At 42.8% G+C, this 16,720-nt stretch overlaps 1 protein-coding gene across 2 annotated transcripts in view; it reads right to left on the bottom strand.

Annotated features, from left to right (window-relative positions):
* Positions 1-382: 382 nt before the first annotated feature.
* Positions 383-16,720, bottom strand: part of rnf214 (ring finger protein 214) — a 40,744-nt gene continuing 24,406 nt past the window's right edge. For both annotated transcript variants that reach the window (XM_052039903.1, XM_052039902.1), the window contains exons 8-16: positions 15,871-15,967; positions 14,773-14,861; positions 14,278-14,359; positions 13,006-13,104; positions 9,811-10,067; positions 8,319-8,433; positions 7,209-7,349; positions 6,616-6,711; positions 383-4,333 (exon numbers count right to left, since the gene is read on the bottom strand). In XM_052039903.1, the coding sequence (XP_051895863.1) occupies positions 4,268-4,333; positions 6,616-6,711; positions 7,209-7,349; positions 8,319-8,433; positions 9,811-10,067; positions 13,006-13,104; positions 14,278-14,359; positions 14,773-14,861; positions 15,871-15,967 (1,042 nt within the window). In that variant the 3' untranslated portion in view covers positions 383-4,267. The remainder of the gene's footprint in view (positions 4,334-6,615; positions 6,712-7,208; positions 7,350-8,318; positions 8,434-9,810; positions 10,068-13,005; positions 13,105-14,277; positions 14,360-14,772; positions 14,862-15,870; positions 15,968-16,720) is intronic.

The following is a 16,720-nucleotide window of genomic DNA, read 5'->3' as shown; positions in this document are numbered from 1 at the left end:
ACGGGTTAGGAAGTTGTGGGCATGCTATGTTGGCGCCGGAAGCGTGGCAACACTTCTGGGCTGCCCCCAGAACACTCCACGCAAAAAGATGCATTTCACTGTGTGTTTCCATGTACATGTGATTAATAAAGATATCTTATCTTAACCATTCTATGATTTCAAGTCAGCATCTGAGCCACCCTTATGCCATGCCCTGCAATAGGGCAAGTCAACAGAACACCTAAAATCCTCGAAAGAATACAGAACACCAGCTAATACACATGGCATAATTGGTTGTACCATTTTCTTTCCAAATGAGCTTTTATCTGGTGCTAAACTCTTCTAACCTCATATATAGGAGGGAGATAACACAATGCCACGGCGGGATAAAGGGATGGGCTCCATCTTCCGACAGGGTAATGTGGCTGCGCAAGAGCCAAGAATCCTCCAATGATAAGGCACTCTTCTTTGCACATCATTTACCCTGTTTATTTGAAGATTTATGTTTCCCACTTAGGAGATCAATGTCCTTTTGCTGCAAAGATAAACAGTATCATATTTACACTAAAGGAGCAGCTATGCTTTAAATAACCCAGAAGGGACCATGTTGGAGGAAAGGAGATGGGGAAGAAAGTACAATGAGAAACAAAGTATAAATTTTATAACTTACGGTACATGTCGAAATTACAATTTTCTTCCTGCTCCTTAATATTTTGCTTTTCCTCACCACAACCTATCTTCTATAAAATTTGGACTGCTGCAAAATTGTTCTGTACATTTATTTTCAAAGGAAATCAAACTGGAGAGCTATCTCGGATGTCCTGATGCAGGGTCTCAACCCAAAACGTCAACAATTCCTTTCCCCCCACAGATGCTGCTCGACCCTCTGAGTTCCTCCAGCAGATTGTTTGCTGCTCCAGATTCCAGCATCTGCAGCCTCTTGTGTCTTTACATCAGAATCATGTTTTTAAAGAACAGAACATCCTGTAGCCTTAATCAAAAGGTCTTCAAAAAAAATGGTGTTTGCCTTGGAGGTTTCTGAGAGGGCAAACACTGATCTTCAGGATACTCACATAAAAGTGCTGAATAGAAACTGTCAGTGTTACTCATTAAAAATTATAGCGTCGGGCTACCGCTTTCCAATGTTATGTTATAAAAGCATTATTAAATCAATGTCAGAAATGTGTGAGTGTAACAAACAGGATGGCTGAAAAAAAATATTGCAGGCAAGGTTCAAAGGCAGGCTCGGGGATATCCAGAGAAGAGGGAGCTATGAAAACAATAACATTATAAACTGATTCAACTCACACAGCCCTACACCAGTGCCAGCTCTGACAAGCATTCCAGAAGGCAAAGAGAAAATTTTAGGCAAGAAAACCAATTCATCAGATAGAATCCTTTTCCAATACATAGTGAGACTATTTCTAATCTGGTATTTAAGGGTAATTCGATGGTTCTGCAAAAACAATATAATCCTGATTGCAAAAGGGCAGCTGCTTTGCCCAAACGACAAGACCACTGGTTTAAAGAATTTCAGTGTCTAATTTGGTTTCTAGAGTGGAGGAAAAAGAGAGCAGCTAGTCAGACAAGTCAGGATTGTGGTAAAATAATTCTCACTTGCTTGAATGACTGTAGCTCCCATAATACTCATCTCCAGAGCAGCACACTCAACCAGCAACCCATCCCAGCTACCGCTGTCCCTTCGCAATCAGCAAACCATTAGCTCCAGTTTATACCTTATGTCATTAAAATGGAATTAACTTGCCAAAGCCTCTTTAATAGGATTTCCCAAGCCTATGACCTCTACCAGCTAGAAAGATAAGGACAGAAGATGAAGGGGAACACCACAACCCTGAAATTCCTCTCCATGTCACACACTACCTTGATTCAGAAATGCATTACCATTCCTTTATTGTCCCTGGGTCTAAACCCTGGAATTCCCATCCAGCAGCACTGCGGGTGCACCCTCACCACATGGATTGAATGCTCCCCACCAGGAAATTAAGACATGTGGGATCAATACTGGCCTTGTCAATGACGCACACAAAAATGGAAGACAAACTCAGCTTGGGGCTCTGACTGCTATCCAGTCCCTTGCTAGAACATGTTTGCAGTCGACAGGATTGGGTTCAGCACGCGTAGTGTCCACTGTCAAAAAGAAAATCGATCACCAGTGTAGAATCAAGATTGGCCATTGGGTAAAGTATTGGAGGATTGGGAGACGATCCTTTTGTGGGGAATTAACCCATTCAATTGGGTGGGCATGATGATCCACTTGGCATGATGATCCATGATGATCCATCTAGACCATCACCAAAATTAAAATCTTCCATTAAGCTTCTAAAAACATTTCTCTGTCCTTAACCCAATCACATTTGGAAGTTAAAGGAATCATTAAAACAGTTTGCCAGATGGATGAACATTCTGTCACTTATCTGTGTGGTCTGGAACAGCAGGTGTTCAATTTAATGCAGAGGTTCTGAATCTGCACTGCGTTTTGGTAGGGCGTGGGACTTTGTCAGAGCGAGGTGCCTCAGGACACTTATAGTGCTGGCTTGGTGAAGGATGGTGTAAACAGATGCCAAGGAACAAGTAACACCGATTCCTTGCCACTGGTTTGTTCTTCAGTCACCTTATGACTGCTTTTCTCAAGTGGTTCCTGCCATCTCTCTATGATAAATGCATCACACAAGCTCAACTGAGTCTATAAATAAAAATTGTCAGGTCAGTAGACTTGGTGCAGAAGCCAAATGGTGTACTTAACTAATGTTCTCTCTTCAATTACAACTTCTTAAATCAAAGAATTATAAAAGTATCCAGTTTAAATACAGAACTAAATTATGCAAAATAAGAGGGGCAGTTATTGTAGGGAGCTGAAAGAGCCTAAATAATGACTGTTGGATAGGAACTATGAATTCATACCAGTCCCCATTTATTCTTAGAGGTCAGCACATTCTACCCTTTACAAAATTCAACAAGGTGGCTCGCAACAAAAGGCTATGCTCATGAAGTTGTTTGGCATCATTATCTGTGGCAACAGCTTGATCTGCAAGGTCAGAACCATATAAATTAATTATATAAAAAATTGTTTTTCCACATTCTCTACAAGACAATCTATAGACAGAATTTCGGATCACTGAGGATTTCACAGTGTAGTGAAGGAAACGAGTGTCTAATAAACAGCGAGTTACGGTGGCTTGTTCTATCTTTGCTTGTAGCAAGGATGGGAGCTGATGCTGCACATTAACCCCAGCCCTTGGGTCAGGGGGCCAGTTGGAAGAGGGCACCCACCCTGTGGTGAAAAGGGAGAACAAGATTGGGGAGGGGCGGTAGGGGAAATTTCCAGATTTTGAACGTTGCTGGAAATGTAACCTCAATCACCGAAGGGGGTCAAGGTTAATCTTATATTTCTGACAGCTTTACAGGTAAATGGCTCATCCACCTTCAGTTTAATCATGGCCACCTTGGCTGTGAGAATTATCCCTAAGGTATCCACAGAAAACATTAAAGCAGTCTCTGGTGGTAAAGGGATATGATTAACCACAAGATCTCAACAATGAGCTACTCCTAAGCACACAGTAAACTACCCACTTTAAGGTCTATCTTCAATCAGTCAACCTAAATATTTCTTCAATTAAGGTACAGGATTTGGAGAAATTGCCAGATACTTGGAGACAGGTCTGCTCTGGAGTGCCAATTATATTAAATATTATCTGTTGCTTTTTATTTTATGGCCGAACTTCAGCCCTGCAAAGTAATATATTCAGGAACATTTTGTGTACTGTGTACCACTGTTGCCAAATAGCAAGCATGTAAATAAAAGTTTAATGCACTCAAAATATGGTCAACAACTACACAAAGTAATTGGGAAATAAAAATCAAAAGTAGTGCAGATGCTGGAAACCTAAAATAAACGAAATGCTAGAAATACCCAGCTGGTCAGGCAGCATCTGCAGGGAGAGAATCACAGTTAACATTTTGGGTTGATAATCTTTCATCACTTAAAGTCAGCTTAATTCTTCAGGTAGCTGAAAAACTTAATGGTAGTCTTAACTCCCAGAACACGGAGCTGTAGTGATCCACTTCAATGTCATTTATAACATGTTCAGAACACTGGTGCCAGTTTGGTTTAAATGGGCAACATGCCACAAATATATCCATTTATTTCCCATGGTGTGGATCCTTTCTCTTAACATAAATAGTTCGTGTTGTTCGGCTCTGGCACAGTCCTCAAAGTTCACTTCCATCTTCCTCCATCTCCTCCAGCCCAAGAGTCCAGAAATGTCCCTCACCGTGGTGTTGGGCAGAAAGGACAGCTGCTGTTTTTGTTGGTCTGTGCCCAGAACTTGATGCACTGGGGGAGGAGATAACGCTTGTTAAAAAACAGAGATCGAGATATTGCCCAATAAGTGAGACATCCAGAGCTGGTGTAATGGTGCAAATGTCACATCATATAAAACCCACTGCATATTCTGAAGGCTTACTCAATTATCTGCAGGGACAGAAGTGGCTTGATCATTACAGTTTCCTCAGTGGACGTTGTGCATTTTCTTTAAAGATGAAAGCAGTAACCACAGGAAACTGTGTTCTGTCAGCATGACCTTCTGGAAGGGATCATTAATAACCTGCTAAGCTGGAAGCTGCCTGTGTTGACCTGGATGGTCAGTTACAACACAGAACTTAATTTCGCCTCTAAATCCTGGTTAGACATAAACTGCATATAGTACTATGTAACAGAAGGAGCAAGGTACTGAACCAAAGAGGTATCTCTGCCCCAACCAGCCTGTGCACACATCTTGGGCCACCCTTTGCATCCAAGCTCCAAAGCCACAGGCAAACCACCTCCTTAAGTTCAAGACAGAGCACTGGGTCACTGCAGTTAGGAGACCTATGGCACTGAGGATAGGGAGAGAGCAGAACAGTGGTGCAAGTACAGTTACTGCCTCACAGCTTCAGCAATGGGTTTGATCCTGACCTCCAAATGTTCTCTACGTGGAGTTTGCAAGCTTTTTCCTCTTGGATACTGATTCCCTCCCATATCCTAAGTTTATGCTGGTATGTTAATTGGCTCCTGTAAATCAGACAGCTGGTAAGAGAACGAAGGGAGAGTGAGCACGAGAGAAAGATTACGCTACAGGGAAAGTCACTGGAGAATGGGATTGATTGGTTTGCTCCAAAAACTGGCATAAATGCGATGGGCCAAATGGCCTCCTTCAAGTTGCAAGGAAAATATACAAAATATGAAAGGGGATGGAATGGACCAAAGCCAGCCTAGAAATAAGGGGAGACTTTCCTTTGTTGGAACAAGGCATGGAGAGAAAACCTGGGAAGTCAGAGCAGAACTACTTAAAACTAATGGGGTCCAGAGTACTAGGTACAGTCCTACTCATATCACAGGAAGAATGTGATAGGCTAGAGGAGATGGAAGAGTTTTGAGAACATTGCTATATCCCTAGAGAATTCCAGCCATAAGAATGGCCAGAGTAGAGTTTTCTCCAGAACAGGAGGTGGCTGAGCAAGGAATTAATCAAAGGGGAGACCAGGACAGATTGCAAGGAGAAATACACATGCGGTCAATAGCTGGCGAGAATAGATTTAATGTAACGGGGATAAAGGTCAGAGGGGAGTTGAAGAAATATTTTTTCAACCAAGAGTGGTGGTGGTCTGGAACTCAGGTGGAGGAGATACATTTACCTCAGTGGGCATTTGAAGTGCCGTAACCTCCTGAGGCATGGAGCAAGTCTCAGTGGCTCATTTTTGGTTGACGTGGACACAATGGACCAAATAGGTTCCTCTGTTGCAACCAATTTCCATTATCCCGTGAATGGAAGATGTGCAAGTTCTCCTTGAAGCCAAAGTGGAACCGAAATATCAAGAGTAGGAATTTTTTTCCTTTTTGAAGTCAACCTTCTCCCGCTGCACCCCGAAGATTAGTGATTAATCCTATAACCTTCTAATGAAACCCAAAAACAATCAATGCCAACCTCCAATAGGAGTACGCAGGTAACGACACCTGCTCTTAACAGAACTCTAGCATGTAGATGATTAGCTAAGAAATGTAGCACAGGGAACAGAAATAAACTTGATGAATTATTCCACTTTAGACTATGTGTACTTGCATAATGATTATTTATTTTGCTAAGTAGTGAAAGGCAATCCAGCTCTCAAGTGAAATATTTCACATTTTAAAACAAAAGGATTAAGTTTTTTACCAAAGTTTAAAAAAAAACTTGCAATTTGTGGAGCCTTCCAGAGCAACCCAAAGCAGTTTACGGTCACTTGAAATGGAGTCATCACTGTAATGCTTGTAATATGGCAGATAATTTGTGCAAAAACAAGCTCTCACAAACAGCAATGTTTGAGAAACACTGATTATTATTGGCTTGGATTCCGTGGTGATCTCCTGTACTGCTCTTCAAAATATCCAACTGGGCAAACAGGGCCTCGGTTTAACATTTTATTGGGAAGATGTTACTTCTGATAGCGCAGCACTCCCTCAGTGCTGCCTTGGAGGCATCAGCCGGGAATTTTGTGCTCCAGTCCCTGATACAGATGCCAACATGCTACCAAGTGAGCCACAGCTAGTAAAAGTGAAAAATCAGCATCTTGATTAATAGGAGAAAACAGGCCACTCACCTCTTTGTGGACAATGTGGGAGCATGCCATTGGATGCACCTCACTGACGGGCACAACCTTCTGACACATCAAACACAGTCGAGGGATCCCAGGGACCTGAAGTTCAGAGGAACCCAATTCATGTTTAAGGCCAGTTGGCACACTTAGAATATTTTAAAATTAAATTTAGCAATTTGTTTAAAAGTCACGAAAACAAGGCAAGCCTGAATCTGTCAAGTTATATTTAAGTACTCTTAAAGCGCCATTAATGCTAATAGTCCAACAGCACCCCATTACTTCAGGTCATTGTGTATCTGCCTTGAGTGATTTGCGCCCCAGCTCTGTATTTTGCAGCTTCTCTTAGCTCGGTTTTAACGACAGAGTTCGTATGTACAGTGAAGCCACAGTGCAGCAACAAACAACACTCTTCATATCACTTAACAACACTTATTATTTGGACACAAACCTAGACCTACAGCTCTCCCAACTTTTATCAAGCCTGCAAAAAGCAAGTCTCTAGAAAATAATGTCCTACAGACTTGAAGTTACTCACAAAAAGTGGAGTAACAAAAAAACCAAAACATCGCTCTGTGAAGATGAGGTAGTGTACTAACCAGTGCTGGTCTCTCTTGGTATGAAGGCAGAGCTCCACTTCTGCTCTTGGGCAAGGCCATGTAAGGACTGATCAGAGTAGCAGCTGGTGGGAAGTGCCCAGACATGCTGGAAGAGACACCAGGGGGGCCTGACGGCAGACACTGTTTGGTGAGGAGAGAAAATACACTTTAAGTTGACATTCAGTAGCATTGGAAACAGCTGCACGTTGCATTTAAGCTTCTGCACTCACTCAATAAACCATTTCTCTTTCTTTAAAAAAAAGGTTAACAACACTACCTGATGTGATTGGGTAATTCTACCATCAGTCAAGCTGAGGTTCAAGGTTGAGCTATATAATTACTGTCTGCACTCTCTGCGTTTCTGGAGAAAATATCCTGCTTAGATTAGGGGATGTTGTTGCAGTTTTGTTTCTTTCCTCTGCTCCTTAAGTGGGCTAATTTCCGAGTGTACTGACATTGTCGTCGGTGCCATTAGATTCACATTAGTTTATTGTCACATGCACCAGGTGCAATGAAATTCCTTTTGCACTTGAAGCTCACAGAGTAAATAATACACATGGTAATAATGAATATAACTACAAATACAGTGACAAAATCGAAGAACAATTGAATGGTGCAAAGTATAGCAGTACAAACTGAGAGAGTGCAAAAAGAAATGATAAAGCGACTATAACCAAAGAGGTAGAATTAAGGGTTCAAAAAGACGGCAGCACTATCAGAAAGGGGATGTGAAAGAGGTGATTGTTTCAGAAGTCTGATTAACCAAATGCTGTGAACCCACATACAAATCCCACCTTGCAACAGCCAGAAGCTCTGAAATCGTTCTCAGGGTCTGAGCCATCACCGATCACTATCCATGCACATTTCATTACTGCATCACCCTCTGACACCCAGTTATAATGGAAAGTTTATAGTTCTCTCACAGCCAGCAAATTCCAATCACGATAGCAACAGCAGCAACAAATTTAGGATAGTTGCTTTGTCCCAAACACAAGTTATTAAGAAAGTAGGTCAAATTCAGTGAGGAACGGAGTAACGCATTGATCAGAAAATATCAGCCTTCTTGTTCAGCTACTGGTTTGAATTTTGGACTCTTGCTCCAGAGAGTACCTGGTCTGGGTCACTGAGACGTTCACCCACTTGCTGAATTAGTTCCTCCACTGAGAGGCCAGCTATAGACCCACGTGAAGTCTTTATCCGTTGCAGGATGTGCATCAGCTGCGGTCTGTTGAGAATAGGAAGTTGTTAGTTATAGAATCATAAAGCCCCTTTTAGAAATAGGAGGCCATTTCAGTCTATGAAGTCTCTGCTGGCACACAGAGCAATTCTCAATCCCGATTTGGTTTCTCTGTACCATAACACAAGAGAACAGAAGCAGGATTAAGTCACTCGACCCCTCAAACCTGTACCACCATTCAGAGAGTCATACAACAGGGAAACAGGCCCTTCAGCCCAACTCATTCATGCTGACCAAGATGCCAATCGAAGCTAGTCCCATTTGCCCACGTCTGGCCCATATACCATTAAACCTTTCCTATCTATGTAGCTGTCCAAGTGTCTTTTTAAAATGTTATTGAACCTGCCTCAACCATTTCCTTCAGCAGCTCATTCCTGATACCCACCATCCTCTCCCTGAAGATGTTGCTCCCCAGGTCCCTTTTAAAGGTCTCCCCATTCACCTTAAAACTATGCCTTCTTTGATCCCCCTTCCCTGGGGGAAAAGTCTATGTGCATTCACCTTATCTATGCCTCACATGATTTTACACACCTCTATAAGGTCATCTCCTCTGAATTCACAAAAATAAAAGCAACACTCCAAGGAATAAAGTCCTAGCCTGCCCAACCTCTCCCCCTAAAAGGCTCTCGAGTCCAGTCAACATTCTCGTAAATCTTCTTTGCTCTATATGATCATGGATGATCTGCCCCAGATTTCATCTCCTCCTCCCCATACTCGTTCCTTGATCTTCCTAAAATGTATCCATTTCCTCTTAATACCCCCAATGATCCAGTCTCCACAATCCTCTGAAGTGGAGAATTCCAGAGATTCACTATGCTTGCGAGGAGTTGTTCCTACACACCTCAGTTTTAAATGACCCCCATCTAATCTTGGAATGATGGTCCCCTCTCCCATCAGCTCCTCCCCACCCCCTCACCAGGGTCAATTTAAAGTGGACACTTTACCAGCAAACCCAGATGTCATTGGGACGTAGGAGGAAAATGGTGTACTCAGGAGACAGCATCAGAGGTCACAGGGAGATTATGCAAAACCCACACAGTCAGCACCGGAGGGCAGGATCGAACTCTGACCACTGGAGTGCGAGGAAGCAGCTCCACTGGCTCCAGTGATCAGCCCATTCTGCCTCTGCTGGACAGTTGGTTCCATCCTCTGTTCTCCCCACCACCCCACCCACACCTTCATTAACTCTCTAATTTTCCATGGATAAATTGGTTAAAGTTAAGATTCCAAAATGGATCCTTCTTCCTGGGATAACACACAGAGGGGATAAAAGTCGCACAGAGCTCTTTGAAGGTTAGACCCAGTTAAGATTTAATTAAAATTCCCACTGAACCAGAACAAGTCTGGGGTTTTAGGCGGCCATACCTGCTACAGTTTGGAAACTTCAACTCCAGTTTGCCGAGAAGTTTTTCCAGTTTTGTTGCTGAGCTGGCAACAACCGGGGTGCTGTGATCTTCCACCTCAGCTGGATGCCCCAATCCCAGCGGAAAACCTGGAGCAGACGGGACGGGCTGGGTGTAAAAGGCAACGGGGGGAAATGCTGCCAAAGGAGGCAGGCTACTAGGGAAAAAGGGGGGCAGTGTGGGAGAGGGGTGCCAGTTCCTCTGGGACAGAAAATCAGGCTGTAGGTTTAAAAGAAACACAAAGAATTATGAGCCTTGGGCTTGAGACAGAACAGAGTTGGCAATGATACAAACTAATTACTTGAGTAATTAAGCCGGAATTTGAAGGAAAGCTAGTCACAGTGACAATAACCGTGAAACTACCAGATTGTCATTAAAATCCTTCTGGTTCACTCATGTTCTTCGGCAGGGGGCGGGGGGCATCTGCCATTCTTACCCAGTCTGCAGACCACAGACTCACCATTGTGGTCAACTCTAAACTGTCTCCTTAGTTCAGGGGCAATCAAATATAGACAATAAATGCTGGCATTGCCAGTGACTTCCATCTTCTGTAAACATAGAGTCATAGACCATGGGAATGGGCCCTTTGGCCCAACTGTTCCATGCTGACCAAGTTGCCTACCTGAGCCAGTTCCATGTGCCCATGTTCGTCCCATGTCCCTCTACACCTTTCATATCCATGTACCTGTCCAAGTGCCTCTTAAATATTGTCAACGTAACTGCCTCAACTGTCTTTTAAACATTGCAATTGTACCCACCTCTACCACTTCCTCTGGCAGCTCATTCCATATACCGACCACCCTCTGGGTGAAAAAGTTGTCCCTCAGTTCCTATTAAATCTCTCCCCTCTCACCTTAGACCTATGCCGACTAGTTCTCGATTCCCAACCCTGGGAAAAAGACGGCGTGGATTCACCCCATCTATGCCCCTCATGGATTTTATACACATCTATAAAGTCACCCCTCATTCTCCTATGTGCCAATGAATATCGATGCACCACAGAAAGCATCCTATCTGGATGCGTCACAGCTTGGTACAGCAACTGCTCTGCCCAGGACCGCAAGAAACTGCAGAGTTGTGGACACAGCCCAGCACGTCACAGACACCAGCCTCCCCTCCTTGGACTCTGTCTTTACCTCTTGCTGCCTTGGCGAAGCAGCCAGCCTACTCAAAGACCCCACCCACCTGGGTCATTCTCTCTTCTCTCCTCAGAAGGTACAGGAGCCTGAGGGCACGTACCACCAGGCTTAAGGACAGCTTCTACCCCACTGTGATAAGACTATTGAACGGTTCCCTTGTACGATGAGATGGACTCTGACCTCACGATCTACCTTGTTGTGATCTTGCACCTTATTGCACTGCACTTTCTCTGTAGCTGTGACACTTTACTCTGTACTGTTATTGTTCTTACCTGTACTACCTCAATGCACTCTGTACTAACCGAATGTAACTGCACTGTGTAATGAATTGACCTGTACGACTGGTATGCAAGACAAGTTTTTCACTGTACCTCAGTACAAGTAACAACAATAAACCAATACACAAAAAAAAGTACATCTAAGGACGTTCATGATTACAACTACATTACCAGTGGAACTTGTCAAAAACGGCACATGGGATAAGATCAAAACATAATGAGGACACGAGAGACTGCAGATACTGGAGGCATGTCATCTGCCTCCAGTCATCACCCACCTGCCACTGTCTCCCAACTCCACCCCCTCCCCGCTCCTATCTGGCACCAACCTGCCTATCATCTTACACCCTCCTCAGTCCACCAATCACCTCGGACTCCTGTCTCACCACTCCCCTTCTCCTCTTTATACTGGCCATCTCGCCTCTCCACTCTCAGTCCTGATGCAGGGTTTCGACCTGAAACAGCGACAATTCTTTTCCTCCCACAGATGCTGCTCGACCCACTGAGTTCCTCCAGTGGACTGGTTGTTGCTTAAGATCAAAGCTCACCCGATCAAATGGCTACGGCATATTTAAGAATACTGGTCTTTTAAATGGGATAATGTTCAGTAAAATTTCACACGCATTCTGATTGGAGTTTATATGGTGCAAAGCCAGCAGAATCTCTGAGGAAGTTCAAGCCAGTGTTTCTGTGGTTCAATTACGTCAAACAACTAGCTAGATGTGTGGTATGAAAATGATTGATCCAATGGAAATAAATAGCACGAGTCTATATTGCCTGGAGTATAAAAGAATGAGAAAAGTGAACTCATTGAAATGTAAACTCATTGAAATGTAAAAGAAAATTCTTCAGAGGCCTTGATAGCATGGGTGATGAGGCAGTTCTGCCTGGCTGAAGTGTCTGGAGCTATGGGACACTGATTGATGAGAGCAGGGCTAATTATAACTGATGTGCACAGAAATTCCTTTACTCAGAGGGTTAAGCGTATTTGAAACACTCTGCCCCAGAAGGCTGGGGACGTTTGGAGTATTATGCATCTTCCAGAGCAAGATCAATGGATTTCTGAATTAAGAAAATAATCAAGGACATGGGGACAGCACAGGAGACAGTCCCGGCACTTGAGACGCAACCTTACTGAATGGTGCAGCAGGCTCAAGGGGTTGTACTGCTTCCATTTCTGGAGGTTAATGAAATGCTATAGAAATTAGTATTGCCTTCGTTCCCAGAATTAACACATACTTATCAAATTGATCCTGTCACTATTTTAATGGATTACTTATTTTAGACAAATTACTGCTATTGAAAAAGAGAATTTCAATTAATACAGTGGAACACAGAACACAGCTGACTATCAGATGTCTGAATTTGATGAGGAAACTATTACTCTTTAGTTAATGAGGGGAACAGTGGCATTGTGGTTAAGTCACTGGACTAGCAGATAGAATTCTAGATCATTGATCCAGAGACAAGAGTTCAAATCCCACCACAGAAGCTGGGGAATTTAAATTCGAGTAATTAAATCAATTTGGGATCTTAAAAAAAAACACAGCTGGTCTCTGTAACAGCAATCATGAAACTATCAGATTTCCATAGTCTGGTTTGTCCGACATGTGACCTCAGATCCTAACTGCCCCCTCAGTCCAAGGGCAATTAGAGACAGACAAAAAAAAATGCCAACACCACCCACATCCTTTGAACGAATAAAGGATTACATCATTGTATTGGCTTCCTTACAATTACCTCTGCAGGGGGAGGCGGCAGTGTTGGCGTTTGTATGGGAGGTAGACTGTTGAGTTTTGCACCGTTCTTGACCATCTGAATGTGATCCTTGTACTGATTCTGTGAATAAGATTTGCAGATTAAAAATGAGAAAAAAAGATCTTTGCATTTATAATTGTACCATTAGCAAGTCAAAGTGGTATTCTTAAATTCAACATAGAGAAACAGCAGTAAATTTGTACACAGCAAGCGCCCACAAACAGAATGAGATAATGATCAAATCATGTTATGTTATATTTGATGGGGAATAAATATTGGAAGATCTTTCGTCACCTGAAGTGGGTCATACACAGCCACAGTTAGACATCTTAGTCAGAAGATAGTGCCTCTGACTAAGTCAAACACCTTCAGTTTCACACAGGTCTAGATTTTGTGCTCCAGCCTTCAGAATGGGGCCTGAAGTCATCACCTTTTAGCTCAAGGAGATGAGAGGGTGATACACTGAGCCATAACTGACACAAACTAACCACAGAGAACCAAGTGCTCTGCAGAAACTTTGCAATATTCCTCACGCTCTGTGCAAATCCAGCAGGCAGGCGCAATAATCCAAGCTATAGATTTCTCAGCAAGTTCCAAAAGCAAGCCACCAGCCTGGCCCCAAGACAAAGAGGCAATTTGTCATAAATTTGATCTCCCGCTGCAGTTCTTACAGAAAAGATTCCCCATCTGGTGGCCAGATGAAGTACTTACAAAAACTACTTGGATTTGTGACAAATTTGCATACTCAGGGAAGGAGAGAGGAAAAAAAGAAAACCACAAGTGCAGGAAATTTGTAACAAAAAGAACTGCTGGAAATGTAGAGTGAAGTCATCAGCACTTCAAAAGAGAAAGATAATCTCCTGAGAGTCAGGTAAAAATCTGATCTGTTTAACTACATGTGAAGTCTACTGATCAAAAGAATAAAGAACCACAGATAAAATAAACTGGAAAACTATTCTGAAACTCTTGCCATTCTGAAAGAACCCAGCCTAACAATACATATTCCCACTCTACCTTGTTACAGTTTCCTTTGAGATTCTGAATGACCACCTGCCAGTATTAACTAATTTGACTCCTTATAATTTCAGGAAAGCTCATGGCTTCTAGCTGCCCCGTATTTAACGACACAGCTAGAATAAAGCAACACTCCCTGTGCTGCTCAGTGTGTACATAAACAGCTGTGTGGGCCAGTCGCCCACTTTTATAGACACTGGACCACAATTCTTGACAATACAGCTGCTGTCTCAGTCTCACCTTTATATTCTCTGTTTGAACCTGGATGTCATTCAATCTTCTCTGCCATTCACGCGCAAGGTTTGAACTTCCTGTTATGGACCTAAGAACAAAAAAAAAGATTCTACAAGTTGATGGTACACAGCAAAATCTTATACGTTCATGAAAAGTTAAAAACCAAGTTAGGCTGGAAAAAAAAAGCATTATTTCTTGTTTGGAGTGATCCAAAAGTAATTTTGGTATTTTGTTAATGCCCTGTGCCAAAGGGGCTTTTTCTAAACTTTAACTTTGATGCTGCCTTTGCAATGAATTGAAGGGCACAGAGGAAATGAAAACAATTCATCTTGGAGCCGGTCTGTCAATAAACCCCTTCAGCTTTCACGGAATACTGGTCTGATGAATGGTTTACATTTGCTCCATGTCCTTCAGATTGTTCGATGAAAGTGCTGCCCAGTTGGGCGAGGATGTAATAAATTGGTGAGAGAAAAAAAAAATCTGAAGCTAATAGACTCTGACCTTAAGTTGAAAATCTGTAGTTCTGCCTCATTAGCTGCCTGGTCCAACATCATAACTGCAATCTCTCTCTTGCTCTCTAGGGATTGAACCTGCAACAATTTAAGCATTAACGATTTGTAAGATAATGTGGACACTTATTTCTCCTTCATCCTCACGGTACAGGCATTGCCAACGTTTATTGCCCACCCCCAACTGCCCTCAAGGTGGTAGTGTTGAGTCACATAGTGAAGGTAGCTTCACATGGGGTTAATTAGGACCCAGCAAAGACAATTGACGTGTTACTCAGGTTCACGATGAAGATAATCAAAGAGTTAGTTCGCATGCATGAAGCTGGGTTACCCGTTGATGGGAAAAAGCACAGCTTGCTCACTTTTTTGTTTTTATTATGGAATGATAAGAATGAGAGCAAAAAGGAGAGAAAAAAAATTAAAAAGTGAATGAAAGCAGAAGAGTCCCATCCAAAGGGTATAACTTCTGACAGTGAAGCACTCCCTCATTACTGCACTGGAGTGCCAGCCTTAATTCAGACAATACAGCTTACTTACTATCAGATCTCCTTAAAGATGCATTTAACCCCCAAAACAAAATAGTTTAACAATTCACATCTGGGCTTGTTTACCATCGTTTGCCTTTGTTAAGACTCAATACAAATATGACAAAGCTCAGATCACAGGAGATGCCATCATTAGGGATCGTGTTACACAAGATCAGTTAGCGTGACGCTATTACAGCGCCAGCGACCCGGGTTCAATTCTGGCTGCTGCCAGTAAGGAGTTTGTACGTTCTCCCCCGTGTCTGCGTGGGTTTCCTCCGGGTGCTCCAGTTTCCTCCCACATTCCAAAGGCGTACGGGTTAGGAAGTTGTGGGCGTGCTATGTTGGCACCGGAAGTGTGGCGACACTTGAGGGCTGCCCCCAGAACACTCTATGCAAAGATGCATTTCACTGTGTGTTTTGATGTACATGTGACTAATAAAGATATCTTAAAATCTTAGATACCAGACAGTAATTGCAAGTGTAAAAGTTGTCCGTGCCCGTGACTGGTACCATTGTACCTGACAGAATACCCAAACCCCAGAACATACAACAAAGACATCAACCTCAGCTTTTAAGGCGCGCTCCGTCTCTTCCAAGATGTTCTCACTGAGCTTGTTATGCTGGAGCCGCAGTTTTGCCAAATCCTCATTCAGCTTCTCCCTGTAACAACCAGCCAGCCAAGATTAAAAGTGAATTTGCAAGAAAATAGATTGCAGTTTTCAATGGCTCAGACTTCCAGATTCAGATGATTCTGGCAACATCCAATATTCTCATAAAAACCCCACATAAAATATCTAAACCATCGGTGTCCACCATATACTTAAAATATAAAAAGGTGAAAAAAATAATGAGTGTTCAAAGGCTGGAACACAATCAGAACATACACAGTGAGAAAAGATTGGAGACAACCATGCTGACTTGTGCTAGCAAATCAGCACAAGTAGAAATCTGTCTGATCCCCATCCATGGGCTCCACAATGACTCCCGTGAGCGAGCCCTGTCCTGCTAACATTTCCTGCATTACAGTGGGAATTCACACTTGGATTACATGCAGCCATGGTGTAGGATTGAGACCACATTATAGAACACTGTGTTAACCTTACTCCACCAGAATGTTTCCATGATTCTTTTCCTGTCACCTAGTGCTCTCCAGGGTTGTATTGCCACAGCTATGATGAAGCTCAGATGCTGCAGCATTTGGGTGGAGATGAAGTAATTCATTTCATCTGGGATTGTTGGCTGTTGTACCAACAGTCAGTGCCACCGATGTACTGACAACAGAAACTAGATATACGCAGAACATAATTTACATGCAAAATTCCTTAATCAGTGCACTGATTTAGCAGATTTCCACAAAAAAGCTCTCCAAACCTGCAACACCTAGCTGAAACTACAAGTCAATCACTTTGTTTT

The sequence above is a fragment of the Pristis pectinata genome, chromosome 27 (genome assembly GCF_009764475.1).
Source record: "Pristis pectinata isolate sPriPec2 chromosome 27, sPriPec2.1.pri, whole genome shotgun sequence".
NCBI classification, from domain to species: Eukaryota; Metazoa; Chordata; class Chondrichthyes; order Rhinopristiformes; family Pristidae; genus Pristis; species Pristis pectinata.
The sequence above is the reverse complement of the archived record's forward strand: the minus strand, read 5'-3'. Positions and strand labels throughout refer to the sequence as shown.